The following is a 15903-nucleotide window of genomic DNA, read 5'->3' as shown; positions in this document are numbered from 1 at the left end:
GCTAGGCAAGTTATCCATCCTTTGAAAGTATACCTCTTTCTTGACATAGTCATATCTAATAAGAAGTCCGCTTTCATTTTTTTCCCCATAAAACTCTCCAGTCCAAGAATGTCCTTTCCCAAGCTATACGGAAATCTGCAAGAACAAGAACTGGGCATTTTACATGGATAAAAACGTACCTTTGAACTTTCCGGTGACTGGTGCACTGTCATCAACAAGATATGAAAATACATTGATATTTCGTAGCAGAAATTAACATTTGAGGTGCATGGGGGGAAAAAAAACAATATATACCATTACAGGTTAAGAGAAACACCAAGCGATCCCCGTTTCAGTGGAAATAACAAGCACCTTTCGCATGACGGGTGCGCCCTGCAGTTCTTGTATAACTGGTCCAGCAAAAAAGTACCAGGGTGACGCGTAAGGTGCTGAAATCGCTCATCGTGAGCGTGTTAACACTTGTACAAGCCTGACACCATGAGCCCGGCTCACACATGCAAAGGGCAAGCGAAGGAGGAAAAGGGCATTTCCCGGTGGCAACTGCATGGCTGTACAAGGTGCAGGAGCATAAAAAGCAGCAGCTTTGATAATACCTTAGAGGAAAAATCTTATGCCAGCGTAAATTCATAACTTGGCAACGCCATCAATTACATGACCCCAGACAGAATGAATTACATACGGCGTGATGCGCGTTTGTCATAGGCGTATTTCTCACTGTAGCAAAGAGGGTAAAAATGTAATTTATAATTACAGCGATCACTCTGGGAGACATCTTGTGAGAGGAAAAAAATCTCTGAAACACATCTGAAGGATGGTACACTGCCTGCATGCCCTGGTGACATTAATTTACTAAAGCAGAAAAAAATAAATCTGCGCGCTGTTCTGTGACACCAGAAATCCAAGTTCTTTGAAACTTTTTCGAAGCAGATTTTAAATGCCATTTACACAATCGTAGATTAGAAAAATCAGACCCCTTAAAAATATGTCACTTAACGGGTCCCGTATAAAAGCTTATAATGTCGAATTCAGCGTGAAAAATACCTTGACGATAATTGGCTCCCATCGGAGCAGTGGCATGACTGGTGGGGGTGGGGGAGGCAGTGGAAGAAAACAGCCACTCACAGACAACACAGTAGTGCAATATTCCTAAACACTTAAACTGTCAATCAGGATTAATGGTCTATAAAACTCCCCATCAGATACAGGTCTTCCAGAAACTGCGGGAATGAAAATAGACTGAGGAAGGGGCCGGATCTGACAACCTCTTTAGGTTAAATACGATTGTCCCATATATCGATTTGGTTCCCGGTCCCAGCCGCACAGCATAATTACATTGTTTTGACTTATATTTTAAGGGTTTATTATTATTGTTAATAAATAAGTATTGTCTTTTAATTATTTCCCACCTTTCAGCAAAGGTTCACAGGAAGGAAAAAAAGAGGACTAGCGACATCGGTGCGTTTCTTTAACCGTGACAGGCATGCAGCCTTGCCTGGATCGCTCACCGGGGCAAAGTTTACGCCACTGTGTCACACACTGCGGCCGCATTTTGGTACAAACTGCTCGCCGGTGCCCGTGATCGGGAGTGAGAGGAGGGTCTCCGCATGGGGATCCGCGGAGAGCGCCGTGTTTGATCCTGAAATCTTAACGGCAGGAGTGAAAGAAACGGCACACGCTGATCGGGCACTTTCACGTCGGGAACAGCAGTCCTGAAAAGCCTGTGATCGAGGAGCTGTACTTACAGATACTGTACCAACTCCGAAAGAACAAGACTGGAATTAATTATCCCAACGGAAAAAAAAATATGGATCTTAAGTATTTAAGTGCCGTTGTACGGTTCCCTATGCAAATGGTGTATTATATACTGAAGGCGTGCGTGTACCTGTTGCTGCCGTGCAAGCGGAAAGACCTGAGCGGATCGGTGGTACTTATCACGGGCGGTGGAAGGGGAATTGGCCGGCACCTGGCGAGGGAGTTTGCCAAACAAGGGGCGAAAAAGGTAAAGTACCCCTACCCTGCGTTACTTGTGTATGCGACACGCTCGTTTTGTTTGCGAGCAACACTAAAGAGTTTGCATGCAGGTTTATGGAACGGTGGAGACAGCGGGTCAGTCTCCGCTTTATAAGGCACCTGGGGCTGCCTGCCTTTCGGTCCCAAAGCAATATTAGTGACAAAATGCTGTTATATTACAGCATTGATTGGAAAGCGCAGCCGAAAGCTAATGCATGCACAGGCTTGTCATCAGAGAGTCAATAGGTTTTGGACAGAGTTTTATAAGTGTATCAAGCATATGGGGTCGGACTTTGCCCGAGTCATGCCTGTGAAGCACCTTCCTAAGAGCTAATCCTCTGGGATTAAGGGGGGGTGAAGTCTGGTGAATTTCATTGCAGTCCGTAAAAGTGTCGGTTAACAAATGCTGTTAAGAGTTTTTATATTCCGTTTCATTTCGTTTACCTTTTATATTGTGCCGGTCTAAGTCAAATCACTCTCACATATTCAAGATATGATTAATGGATCTAAAGCGATTTCGGGTCTGGCAGAGGATATGGAGTCGTCAATAGGAAGACTCTGATTTCAGGACTGTCCTAATGATTTTAAAGGGGGTGGTGTTTTCCCGAACTGTCTCTTTCTGTGCGAAATGTGGAAACAGGTATGAGAGTAGGTCAGTATATGAGGACAGGTCATGTTTCCGCAGGTCTCAGGTCACAGGAGAATTGTTCCAAGCAGCCTCGTTAAAACAGTGACATTGTTTTCAGACACATTGGTCGGAGACCAAAGTGAAGCGAATTCGAATTCCTGAATGCTGGCTATCCTGGCGCCCTGATTTGCTCAAAATTTGCTCTCAGTCATATATGCAGGTGTGCCTATGTCCCTTCTAGAGTAAGAGGCGATATGCAAAAACTGAATGAATTACTGCTACTCTATACTATGTCTGCACCATTCACGTACTATGGGGTGTCTGGCTGGAAGTCTCACAGTTGTGTAGATTGCGGGGTACTTGTGAGTGCTTCCTGCCACCTCCTGAGATTAAATCTCACCCCTCCCCCCTTTGCTATGGCAATAATCTATCTGTGCTGTGTTTTGGGTAGTACAATGGTTCAGTGCGAATAATTTTCTCCCTGATACTTTTAGGTTGGCAAATTTGATTATGCCACTGAATCTCTGTGTTTACATGTGACCCCACTGCACACATGCATTTCACTGAAACTGCTGTCTGTAATCTGGCCTAGGGTGTATGCTGCCTTGTTCCCAGTGCTCCCAGTGCATCCAGGACAGGCTCCTGGTCAGTGCCATTGGATACCGTGCCCGTAAATGGCTCTGAGCAAGTGCATTGGTATAAATAGGAGGGATCATTCAAATGGGGCAGGTTATGCTGGGGGAGTGGAATTAAAATCAACAGTCCAGTGCCCTTCTGCAGGTTGAATTCGACACACACCCCCTGCTGCAGAGGTCAGGACATTTACTTACCTAGAGCTATGCTATGCCGTGCAGTGAACGTCATGGGTTGGTATCACAGTAGCAAAACTGTAGTGAATGTTGGGTTAAATAAATCTTTGCCCCCCCCCCCCCACCATGTTTTTAGGGCAGCAAGGCCCTGTTATGAAAGCTGACAGGCTAAACATTAAAATAGGAAGGACTTTCAGCTTTGAGCTAGATGTTTTGCAAAGTGGTTTCCAAATATACTCAGGTGACGTCCAGCTACAGGCTGCAGTGGTTTATGTGCAAATGAGAACATCCAAGCATGTTGCGGTTGACTTTAGACCACATGGTTTTAAATTGGGAGTAAATTTAATAAAAATTGTATAATGGGCCTACAATACCTGATATATACTGTTTGTGATGTTATTAAAGCTTATTTAAAAAAAAATGACATGGAAAACTCTCTGGGTTAACAGTGGCAGTGTTAGCCAGTAATGGAAAGTTTGAGTTGTTGTTCGAGCTAAAAACGTATTGAATTGGCTGGTTGTGTCTTGCTAGGGTGCACTGGGTGGAACAGTCCGTATCACCATAAATCCCAAAACATCTAACAACTGAACGTGTCCAAGGTCTCCATCTCTCTGTATTGTATGTCTGAACACACACTTGCAGTGTTTGACTTCTAAAGGGATGCACTGCCCTTCAGACTAACAGGACAATGAACGGCTCGACACAGCAGACAATCCACCTCCCGCTGACAGGTGCCGCTCCTCTCTGATGTTTACGCACAGAAAGGGGCGTGGCTTTTATGCTTAGATCAAGGGCCTGTATCAGGAAGCAGGATTTCTTGCTTATAACTTGTCGGATTTAAGGTAGTCTGGGCTAAATGCAAGTCACCAAAGATGAAGCCGGTTTACACTGGGACACCTTGGCTTTGTGACACGGACCCCGGCTTGTGTGTCGCCGTTGCCACGGGCTACTGGCGTGTTTTATCCGATGGTTCAACATTGGTGCTTTTCAGTTGAGACTGGCTGTCAGCTTAGGGTCACCCAAGGGGCAGATGAGTAGAAAACACCTCATCTAACTGTATTATCTTGCTGTGGAGCTGATAAAAAAAGCAGAGCCAGAGAGCCTTTGGTGTCTTTGCAGAAGTTTGAAGGTGGTGGTTTTGGGAAGAAGCACTGGAAGCTGTAGGTGAAACCAGCCATGTGCTGATACATGCTGCATTGGGAAGGTTTTTTTTTTTTAAATTAATGCAGTCTGATGTTTGCTATGCTGCCTGCTGCTCTGTGGCACTACCTTCACACTGACTGAAGGGAGTGACATGTTGACTTGAAGGCTGCCCGCCTTGGACAGGACCACGGGCACCTGCTCTGAAGCGGTGGGGGATTCTCCCCTGCGTTTCTCGGCGTTTACACATTTCTGTTGACAGCAGGTTCATGGAGATTGCTCTTGCCTCTGGCCATTTGAGCCATCTTTCCAAACGGGAAGATTTTTTTTCCTCGCCTGCACCCGGCCTGACGCAGTTCTGGGATTTAAAGGCTCTGTTACTCAAAGTGGTTGGTTTTACCTCCCTGACCCCGCATGAACTGCAACGCTACTCCTGCACAAATCAGCGGTATTTTCAAAGGCTTGATTCTTCGCTTGTTCCGTGCAGAAAAATCCCAGGGCCCTATAATCTTGTGATTTATTTTTTTTTTTTATGAGTAAGACCAACTACTCAAATGCACAGAACTTTTGGAACTGCTGTAGTTTCATGAAGTACAGGAACTGAAGTACACTCTCTGTATACAGAAGACATGGTGACATGATAGTTAATAAACTGGGTCTGGGAATCCACGCGTGTGCCTTACTGTTGTACCCTTGGGAACATTTCTTAAAAGCTGCCGCAGCAACAATATATCAAGTGGTACAGCCGGGCAAAAACTAAACTGTAAGCTAAATAACTTTCTCACTTGCTGATATGAGGTTTTTTTTTTACCCCTGGGACGTGGCTTGCGCCTGCTCAAGCTGCGCTCGCAGTTGCCTGTGATGCGCAGTCTCTGCTCTTTGTTTTTCGCTCCCTAGGTACAGTCTGCGGCAGACGCGGCTGACACACGAGTCTTTGGTCTTTGTTTTTTTTCCGCGGAGGGGTGAAAGTGAGGCAGGTGTTTCCTTGAACTTCGCGTCTGACGATTCAGCGCAGTGGCAGCCTGGACTCGCGGCTTTGAGTTGCGACAGCGCCCTGTCCCCATGGAGGCCGTCAAAGGGAAGTCAAGGGAGAGCGAAGCATTTACATTTGAAATGACGAGCAGTTGTCTGCAGAGCCCAGCCACAGACCATCCCCTCAAGTATCCTCCGCTAAAGGAGAAGAACAGGAACTAGAGGCGGAGCTATGATTTTTACGGCTCACAAAGGAGGGGATCGACCTTGTCGGCGTGTCCTGATGTGCTGGGCTCAAGCTGAGATTTCTTATTGGATATCGATCCTGTTGTCGTTTCATCGTAAAATTTTGATTAGCAGTTGCGGGCAAGCTGTGAATCCTACAGCCCGCGAGGTATTTACCGGCAGCCTTTTAAAAGTCGAGGTTTGAGCACGATGCCCGCCATTGCGCCCCTAACCCGCCACCGAGGATGAGGCCCGGGCCGCCGGGCTGATCTGTATTCTGGGTTTGCGGCCAGCAGCATAGCTGCACCTCCCCAGGTGGCTGAGTGGCCAGGGAGGTGCGTGTCGGTCAGAGGGAGCCAGCATCTTGCAGATCGTTCACCAGTATGGGTTCACGGGCAGGTCAGCCTGCGAGTCAGTGTGGGGAGGCCGATGATGTCATCGGTTATTGTGTGCCAAACCACCCCCCCGCCCGACTCGGGGAAAAGGAGCGTGTGCACATGTACACAGGCACACACACAGGAGCTGGCAAGGAGCACGGGGGGGGGTGGAACTGCCGGAGCGGTGCGTCCACTTCCTCTGTTTCAAGATCCATCTAGATCAGAACCTAATGCTAGAGCAACTGCAGAAAAGTGCATCTGAATTTACTGATCTGATCCGAAGGGCTCTGCCGAACACATGCGGTCACCCATTATTTTATTTAGTTCAGTTAATTTAAGCCAGGTAAAGTAGCTGTCAAGGCCGGGCACTTTCTGCGTTGCTGCCTTCTACGCACATCACAAGCCCAGGTCTCCGTTCACCTGGACCCACTTGAACGTGGAGAGAACATGCAAACTGCAGACGTTCACCGCGAAAGCTTGGCATTGATGGTTGTGCTGCTTTGGGTCCAGGCCTGGTTCTGTCGGCTTCAGCTTGCTTGTTCTCCCTTTTTTCAGTGATGAGTTTTATCGCCAAGCCAGGAGATGTCAGCAATCATCCCGTTCGGATAATTTCCTTTTAAGGGGCGTGAGAGCCCCAATGGCTGGAAGAGACAGACACCCGGGATGTTGACAGTCATTGAGGATTACTCTGGGAGCTTGGGGTTAAATAGGGGGTCGTAAAGCTGTTGGTGGGTGTCACCTGCCTTTGGGGAGACGGTACCCTGCCCCCCCACCTCGGCTCCGCTTTGAAGCTGACGAGATGCGGCAGACCCCAAACCGACGGTAGCGTGCCGAGGAAGTCAGCGCTACCATTAATTACTCCAGCAAGGGTGGGGGTGCACACTGCCCCCAGCCTGACCCCACGGTCATGGTGCTAATGGAACAGCAGCAGGTGACTGCCTTGGGTGGGTAGGTGGGGGGGGGGCTCTGTAGTGCTCTATCTCTGTTATTCTAAAATGATGAAGTGTTCTGGGGCATATGCCTGTATCCCTGATGTAAGACACAGTGCCTGTTAATTGTAGTACCTACCTCAGCCCACACATCCCATAATACTGCTCCATAGTTGCTGGGTGGCGGGTAGCCAAGTGTTTAAACAAGTGGTGCTTTTCAGTCTCAGAGCTGGTTTAATACATTTCCAGCTTTCTAATTAATAAATAAATTCAAACCACAAAATGTGGACAACAGATGCATTCCAGTGTACACAGAACATGGAGCTATGGAGAACTGCAACTATGCTGGAAAACCAGTACACATACTGCTCCTTTTACTGGTAATCATTACACACTATGCAGCAGCACTAACAAAAGCTCAATCAGAACTTAAACAGCGATTAGTCTGTGCGGTGTACGTCACCATCGAACGAAACCTTCGCTTATCCATGGGTATTTATCAGTGGTTGCCTGTCGGGACTGGGGGGGGGGGGTGTAACCCCGAATTCTGCATGCGGGTAAACGGTTACAAATGTGGTAGCTAGTTCAGGCACTCAGAGATGCTGGGGAAATTTCCACGGATTTCAAACTCAGAAACTGACCCCAAGAACTGGACCTCAGCCAAACAACCCCCTCCCCACCGTGTGGTCCACACACGCACTGCGTGAAGCACCCTGACCCGAAAATTGCTGAGTTCCTCAGCTCAGTGAGCCATGTAATCTATTAGAGGAAGTGTGTGTGTGTGTGTGTGTGTGTGTGTACACGCAGGGGCCTGAGACTATGGCCTCGCTGCTTTCCTCATTACCTCTTCCTGACCCCGAAGACGGATCTAATCGCCGAGGACAGATCCGGCCCGCGCCGCCCAGCTGCTCTCTGAGGGCCACGGAGGAGCATGTGAAGTCTGGGAAGATCTCCTCGCCTTTGCAGCTCTGTGGGTTCGATGTGTGACCCTCAAGTTGTGTTCAAATTGTAAGCGTGGCCCAGAAACGTGATGGTCACATGATCCTGAAAGGAACTTCTGCTGTGACTCATGCTCTTCAAAGAGAGCGAATGAAATAAAGTCCTGCTTGTGTTAGAGGGGTTTAATTGGCACCTCATTTGCACTTGAAACGCCAGGTTAGGGGACGTCTGGGACCAAATAATTAGGTAAATAAGCAAATCAGGGCTGAAGCCGCGTTTGAATCAGGCAAATCCGGCAGGGCTGGGGCAGCTCTGGATTACAGACCACTTACACTGAACATCACCCGCAATGCCATTTGGGGCAGAACAATAAGGACTTGGAGAGGCGTGGGCGGCACTCAACCTACCGCCTCGCCAGGCCCCCACTCTGGTCCCTTGTGTGGGGGGGGGGGGTGGGCGGTCCGTCTTTCAGACAAAAGAATGTGCTGCCAGCAGCCGGTGGGCTCCACAGGAGGCCGACACTCACGCAGTTCCACCATAAATTGCTTTTATTTATGTGGCCACAATGGCTCATCACTCCGAACTACCAAACTCCCAGCAGCTGCATGATTGAGATGAACTGGTTGAGATGAACGTTGGCTCTCCTCAGCTGATCCTCTGGGGCCGCACTGAGAGGTGCCTGCGAGAGACGTGCAGCGAGATCCAGCAGATGGGGACGGAGTGCCACTACTTCCTGTGTGACGTGGGCAACCGGGAGGAGGTGTACAGGCAGGCCAAGGTGGTCAGGGAGAAGGTAAGGATCTCCTCCGAATTAACCCAGAGGAGAAAAGTGCTCAGGGAAACGGCATCTTTATAACGGCTTCGCAAACTATGCAAAAGTCATGAAAGATAATAAACGCATCCTGAAGATCTTCTAGATCTTCCCTAAGAGATTCGGTAGCCGGGTTGCTCACGTAGCTATTTAAAATGTTTATAATGCTTGTGAAGGTGTCGAGGTCCTTCACAGAATGAGATGGCTAACATTCTAAGCTTGGGAAAGTGGGCATGTTTTTGAAAGTGTAGTTCATAAAAGGTGTCGCCTAGCAGCATGTGGTGGCCAACATAAGCGTTCCTGAATGTTCCTGCAGTGCCGGTGAAGCTGTTATGCACGGCCCCTTGCGGGACACGTTAACTTCAGGCGAGCGGGAACGTCAGGAGGCTCGACGCATCTGCATTCCTCAAAGGCCTGTCCCGGGATAGATTACACTCCGTTTGAGAAGTCTGGATAAGATAACAACAAATAATGATTCTCTGTCAGCACGAGCAACATGAAACCCAGCAAAAGGAGGAGAAAGAAAAGCACTCGAAAAGGGAGAATAAAAAAAATGAGACGAATTGCATAACCTCTCTGAACCGCTGGGAGGTGTCGGGTTTTACTGTGTCAAAATATAAATGGCACTTGTTTTCATTGTAGGTGGGGGATGTTACTATTCTTGTGAACAACGCTGCCGTGGTCCACGGGAAGAGCTTAATTGACAGCGACGACGATGCGCTGCTGAAAACACAGCACATCAACACTCTGGGCCAGTTCTGGGTGAGTTCTGCAGGGACGGACCAGGCCCGCTCTCTGTCCGCAGGTGCCACCAGCCCGTCATGCTGGGGGAAATTCGCTGCCCGCTTTCCTCACGATAAACTCGCTAGGTTTCCACAGCTAATGGGCGTACTGGTTACGTGGCTACAAGTCAGCCTGCAGCGATCGGCTGGCGCGCATGGAATGCGTTTGCCACAACCGGCACGACCGACACAAAAAGTTAACGCTAAGCTGCGCATTCCATTTACAAAATAAATGGAGGCTGACAAAACCCGGCCTGTAAGTCTGTTAATGATGATAGGCCGCTCCTCAAGGAGAACGCTGTGATCCCATTGGACGACGCCAGAGCCCCGCGGGCGGAAATGGCTCCGATTGTCGGTGGTGGGTCAGAGGCAGCCCCACGTGGCACCGTGCTGCCCGTCTTGGCTTACAGAACATGTGGGGAGGGAGAATTCTGCATTTGGGGGTTAACGCCGATACGCTGCGCACACGCCAGGGTCTGACACTCCGCCGCTTTCATGCCTGCAGCGTCGTGCCTTATTACTTTACCAGCGATCAAACATTCTGTTCTGAGCTGGGCCCCTATGCGGTGGAGCTCAAACATCTGTGAAGTCAATCAAAAACTCAAGTCAGCTCTGGGTTTACAGTGATGGGGCTGCGGGGAGTGTTTGGTCACCCCCCCCCTCCTGCTTCTTTTCAGGTTGTTGCCTGACTTGGGTTTGCAGCATTTATCTCAAAAAAGGCCATAATAGCAAAACAATAAGAGGTTTAATGTTCGTGTTTCAGATCTGTGTTACACTCTATCACAAAGAGGGTTTAAGTCCCTCCACCCCGCTCTGACCCCCTCCAGACCACGAAGGCCTTCCTGCCGCGGATGCTGGGGCTGTGTGACGGCCACGTGGTCTGCGTCAACTCCATCCTGTCGCTGTCCTCCATCCCCGGGGCCATCGACTACTGCACGTCCAAGGCGGCCACCTTCGCCTTCATGGAGAGCTTGACGCTGGGCCTGCTGGACTGCCCCGGGATGGCCTGCACCACTGTGCTGCCCTTCCACACCAACACCGAGATGTTCCAAGGCATGAGGATCCGGTGAGAGTGGGGACGGGGCCGGGGGCCGGGGGACAGGCTGTGGACCCACCAGGTGCCCCCGGCTGACATATTTAGCCTGACCTGCTCCAGTGTAACATCCCCATGTATACAAGCGTAATGCTGTAAGTCGCTTTGGATAAAAAGCATCAGCCAAACAGAACAATAAAGCAGCTTAACATCTGGCAGCTGGACGATTGCTGTAGCAAATCGGTTTACGGCCAACGGCAGAACCCCAGCCCGAACATCCAGGAAGCCACACGACAGGCTAATCAGAACCGAAGTGGGTGGGGGGCCTGTGGTGGGCGGGGGCACCTGTGGTGGGAGAGTGCCTGTTCCGGCTGGGTAGTGACCCCCTTTGTGCCATCGGACCCTGGCCAGGTTCCCCCAGCTTTTCCCTCCCCTGAAGCCGGAGCTCGTTGCCCAACGGACAGTGGATGCGGTGAGGAGCAACAAGGCCTTCGTCTATCTGCCATGGACCATGCACGCCCTCGTCATCCTCAAGAGGTGGGCCTGCCTCCAATCAAAATGCAGACAGCATGGGGTCGTCGTGCCACGTCGTAATCTCATCTGCTTCAGTAACATTGTTTTAATGTTAACGATCATGTTAGTGGCGTGGTTGTTTACCTGAAGGGGAGGGTCAGGATTGGTGTAGCAATGTGTAGCTCAGCGGGTTAGGATGCTATACCTGTAATCGGAAGGTCATTGGTTCAAATCCCATAGCTGCCAGAGTGATTTCATCAACGGAGCCCTGAGTAACCCCCTGCCCCCCCCTCAAAAATGTGTGTTACTTTGGATAAAAGCATCTACTGATCAGGTTAAATATATACCAATAACTGCCAGTATCATTAAAGTTAATTCTGGTGTTTGTAATCACTGAAACAATTAATTAATCTGAAGCATTTTTTGTATCTTCTACCACCATAGTTACTGGAAAAAAGCTTAGGAGTAGTTTAGTAAGTAGTATCAGCAGCAAATTTGACGCAGATCAGCAGAACTTAACGTCTCTTTGTATCTTTCCACAACAGCTTCCTACCACAGTTTGCCCTTGAAGAAATTCATAGGTTCTCGGGGACGTACACCTGCATGAACACGTTCAAGGGGCGGACATAGTGGGCGGGGCCAGCCTCACGACCAGCAGCCAACATCAGCGTCTGAGGAGCACGGCGCAGACGCAGACGAGTAGCCCGCAACGCACCTCCGCAGCTTGGGGGAGGCAGCCGAGGCCCCGCAGACCTTTCGGGAGCCGTCTGATGTCTGTGGCCCTGCTTCTGCCGTCTCGGGAGACTTTGGCATATTTGGACGCCGTTTCATATTCTTTGTCCCTGAGCCATTCATGTTTCGAAATGTTCCTGTTAATTCTGAAGTGGCAACCCAGGGGTGAGGAAGACCTGCAGCGTCCCGGCCTGAACCATGAAACCTCCCCAAAGGACTCCAGTTTAATTCTGTACGGTTTCATAACCAGATTTTTACTCCGAAATCCTTAGAAACTTCCGATTTCTTTTAAAGTTATTCCACCCGCTAAACTTCTAAAACAAATGAAATCTTATCTGTGTTGAATTACTGAATAAAATTCACTTGATAATTGCACATTTCTATACGTTCATGTGACTAGCAGCGACCAGCAGACTCACATATGCAAGGGTGTGTGTGGGGGGGGCTTTTGAGGGTCACTGCAGCGCACCACCAGCCCTGATATTGAGTTGCACCCAGCAGTATCGTCACAACACCCCCCCCCCTCCCCATCCTGAAGTGAGTGTGCTGAAGGGGAGCCCACAGCTTAAAGGCTAAGGGGGTTGTCTCCCTTCTTTTGGGAAGGGTGGGGGGTAGAACACTAACAATAAACAATAAGGTTTCGACTTCCTCTCCGGCCAACAAGCTGGCTTCATGGTCACGGTCACCGACGGGCGAGTTCGCCATGGAGAGGAAAGAACCTAAATTAGAGGTGAAATCCACTGGATGAGCTCCCCCCCCCCCCCCCCATCGGCCAATTTGGGACGGAGATCTGAGGTGGCAGAGGCTCATAAAGTCCAAACTATATAAAGATTACAGGCAGCTGTGCTCGTTCTCCCCATTCCAGTTAAAAAAATCATTGTTTGGCAGCGAAAGCCCTTCAGCGCCAAGATTTCTCCTTGTTTTCTAAATTAATGCAAGATCCTTCTCCACAAGATCCCTCAGGCGTCAGAGTCATCCCTGCCGTCTGGAGGGATTTCCATGCCGGCTCGCGGCTAGCTCTCCCAGAGAGTGCTGCTCAAGGGACGGTGATGACGAATGATGGAGATTTCATGCGCTTCGTAAAAAGCCAAGGCGCCAGTGAGGGACCGCCAGTGAGGGACCGCCAGTGCGCTGCCTGATTCTGCCGAGTGTGTGATGCATCACTGTAGTCATCTAAGTATGTTAGCATCTCGCTGCATTTCCTACCTACAGTCACTGTGGTAGCAGCGATTTAAAATCCGGAGCCAGACATAAAAATACAGCATTTAATAACCGTGACAACCGTGCAACTGCAACCTTTGGCAGGATAAGTGGCACACATGGGCTGATGGATGAACTTTAATGCAAACGGTCACTGATCTGTTAGTTTATTTGTTCAATCCTTATCTGAGGCTTGTTCTAGCACTGCCTATCTGTTAGACTAAATTAAACCTGGGCCGTTTAGTCAGACTTCAAACAGAAAAAGCTCTTAAAAAAAAAACAGTTACTTGATTGAGTGCATGTAAATCTAATAGAGTCTAGGGGACTGGGGGATATGAGAAGCAGGCCGTCTTGGCAAAGCTGAACGTTCACTCAGAGCAGAGTCATATCTGGAAAATGCATCAGCTGAGCATGAGGGTGTATCCTTTACATTTGCCACTTAAAATCATAGGAGAAAAATTGCAGGTTTCAAAGCACTTAGCTGTTTAAAGGATTTCCATTGTTCATTCACCCAGCCTCTCCTTGCTCCTTCACCAGATGAGAATTCTGCAGGCCAGCCTAGTCTCCATTTTTTTGGTGAATAGCCGGTGCCTCTTGTCACCCAATTAACACGAATTAAGTGTGAAATGAGCGATTTATATTAACGTGAATGAGTTCTCTACCACGACACTTAGCCGTACGCAACACATGAAGGTCTGACCTGGATACGCGGGGAAAGGCCTTAGCTCAAACACGCTGGAAATCGAACACAAAGGAACTCTGGTCATAGTTTATGTACACATGACGCTGTTGCACTGGGGGTATGTAGTCCTAATCAGTGCTGTGAGATTCAAATATACAAAGTAAAGTTAGCCTCTTAATGACAATCATTCGCCGGAATCTAAACAATGCGTGCAGCTAAATGTGATACTCATTCCCTCTTAGGAAAGTCGTTCTTCAACATTCTGCGAGCGGTGCTACTCGATTTAGTAGGTCACAACCGAATAATGCATTGCTTATTATATTCCGTGGGGGTAGGGAACGCCATAAAGCTCAACCGTAAAAGAAAAAAAAAAAACGTACGCATTGAATTGATTAATATGTCTAAAGTTGCTTCCCCATTAATTTTTCTTTCAGCACGATGAATTTCAGAGCTGAGGCTGGGAAGACGAAGGAAAAAAAAAAACACACAGTCTGTCGTTATAAGTTTTGAGTTTCTTCTTTTCTCAGCACTGGCTGAGAATACATGTGCGCAGACGGAGTACTTTGAACGTCATCCATCGACAACCCGACTGCGAGAGAACATTTGTCTCAAAGTATCAGACAAAGCTGACAGGATCCATTAAACGTGCACCTATAAAACAACATGGAAGCAGGCAGGCCAAATTTTTAGACGTGCAACTCCATCTTAACGCTTTCCAAACAAGTGCAGTGAGATCCAGTGCCAAACAATTACAGCTGCAGTAAATGGGAAGAGCGCATGACCTTTGGCTACGAGACAAGACTCATAAACATTTATTTGGATTCAAGCAAACCGAAAATACCGCCCTGTGCGAATACAAAATTCCTCCGCAGAGATCATGCTGTGAGCAGTATGTGACCTGTGTCTGTGTGTGTGGGGGGGGTTTGGAATGCATGGTGAGGTCACACATTCAAACCGCAATCATACATTTGTATAAGCGTGTGTATATATTATAGATATGTGGCTGAGATTTATGTGAGAGTGTGGCGGGGGGGGGGGGGGGGGAGAAAACCGTAATCTGCCTGGACTTCTGTTCATCCGAACGAGGGGCCGTCGTGGACGGAAAGAAAGCATCAAGCGTGAACTGGCCCAAGGAAGCACGTGGCTCAGTGTGCATGTCGGAGAAGACAGCTCATATCTCGGGGGGGGAGTTCAGGGAGAGGTTAGCCAAACAGCGGATAAATTAGAGGAGGCTGCTGAGGCAGGCGACTCACCCAGAGATGAACTCCCCGATTGGGGAAGCAGGCAGCTCCGTGGGGTCCGGCACAGGTGGAGAAGAAGCTGAGATCGGACAGGAGGGGTGGTGGTGGTTCGGGGGGGGGGGGGGGGGTACGTAGGGCTCACCTGCATGGGAAATCCCACCAGCAGCGCTACATCTGATCGCCGTGGCAACACTACACGGAATGTGAAGGAAGGAGATAATCGACGTATAAATGCTGCCCCATAAAAGAAGCAGTTTCAAAATAAAAGATTTCTACCAGAATTCCCAAGCACGCCATCTGTCTTCATGTGATATCGCAAAGACAAACAAGGCTGATTTGCATACTCCAGCATGGGTATTTACCTCAAGACACTGAATTTGAATTTCACGCATGGGGACAGGATTAGATAAGTTAAACTGGTGCTGTTTGTTACTTGTTACTTCTGTAGACCACATGCGGGGCATCTTAAGATATTTTTGGAATGTTTGTGGAGAATCATAGCACACATGGAACGCATGGAATGGTTCTGATTGGCTATTTCCCTTCTTCCGACTTGGTGGGTCACCTGACACCTGAAAATCCCAGCAGTCACAGCATGGCCAGAGTGACGCATGAAACATCACATCTGAATGCAAGCATCTTGCCAGTTAGTAATCGTCAGAGCTTCTCCTGTGGCAGAGACCTTCCGATTGTAGACAGATCGAAACTGGTGGATTGCTGAAGCACCAGGTGACATGATACACAGCAATGAGGAGGTAAGGAGGAGGTAATGCCAGTGTTGGGCATTTCAGGCCCAGAAGCTACAAATCCAGACCAAGATTGTCTTTCTACCAACCAGTTGTGTATAAAGAGTCAGTCACAGAGGACTCAACTGGTTGGT

General features: G+C 48.8%; 1 protein-coding gene across 1 annotated transcript; it reads left to right on the top strand.

The window, feature by feature from the left end:
- The first annotated feature begins 1224 nt into the window (after nucleotides 1-1224).
- Nucleotides 1225-12275, top strand: dhrs3a (dehydrogenase/reductase (SDR family) member 3a). The gene is made up of 6 exons (XM_049016983.1): nucleotides 1225-1999; nucleotides 8679-8822; nucleotides 9483-9602; nucleotides 10450-10688; nucleotides 11067-11192; nucleotides 11714-12275. Exons 1-6 carry the CDS (start codon nucleotides 1805-1807, stop codon nucleotides 11796-11798), a joined length of 909 nt encoding a protein of 302 aa, XP_048872940.1. The 5' UTR covers nucleotides 1225-1804; the 3' UTR covers nucleotides 11799-12275.
- Nucleotides 12276-15903: the final 3628 nt, after the last annotated feature.

The sequence above is a fragment of the Brienomyrus brachyistius genome, chromosome 6 (genome assembly GCF_023856365.1).
Source record: "Brienomyrus brachyistius isolate T26 chromosome 6, BBRACH_0.4, whole genome shotgun sequence".
NCBI lineage: Eukaryota > Metazoa > Chordata > Actinopteri > Osteoglossiformes > Mormyridae > Brienomyrus > Brienomyrus brachyistius.
This window is presented reverse-complemented; position numbering and strand designations above follow the sequence as displayed.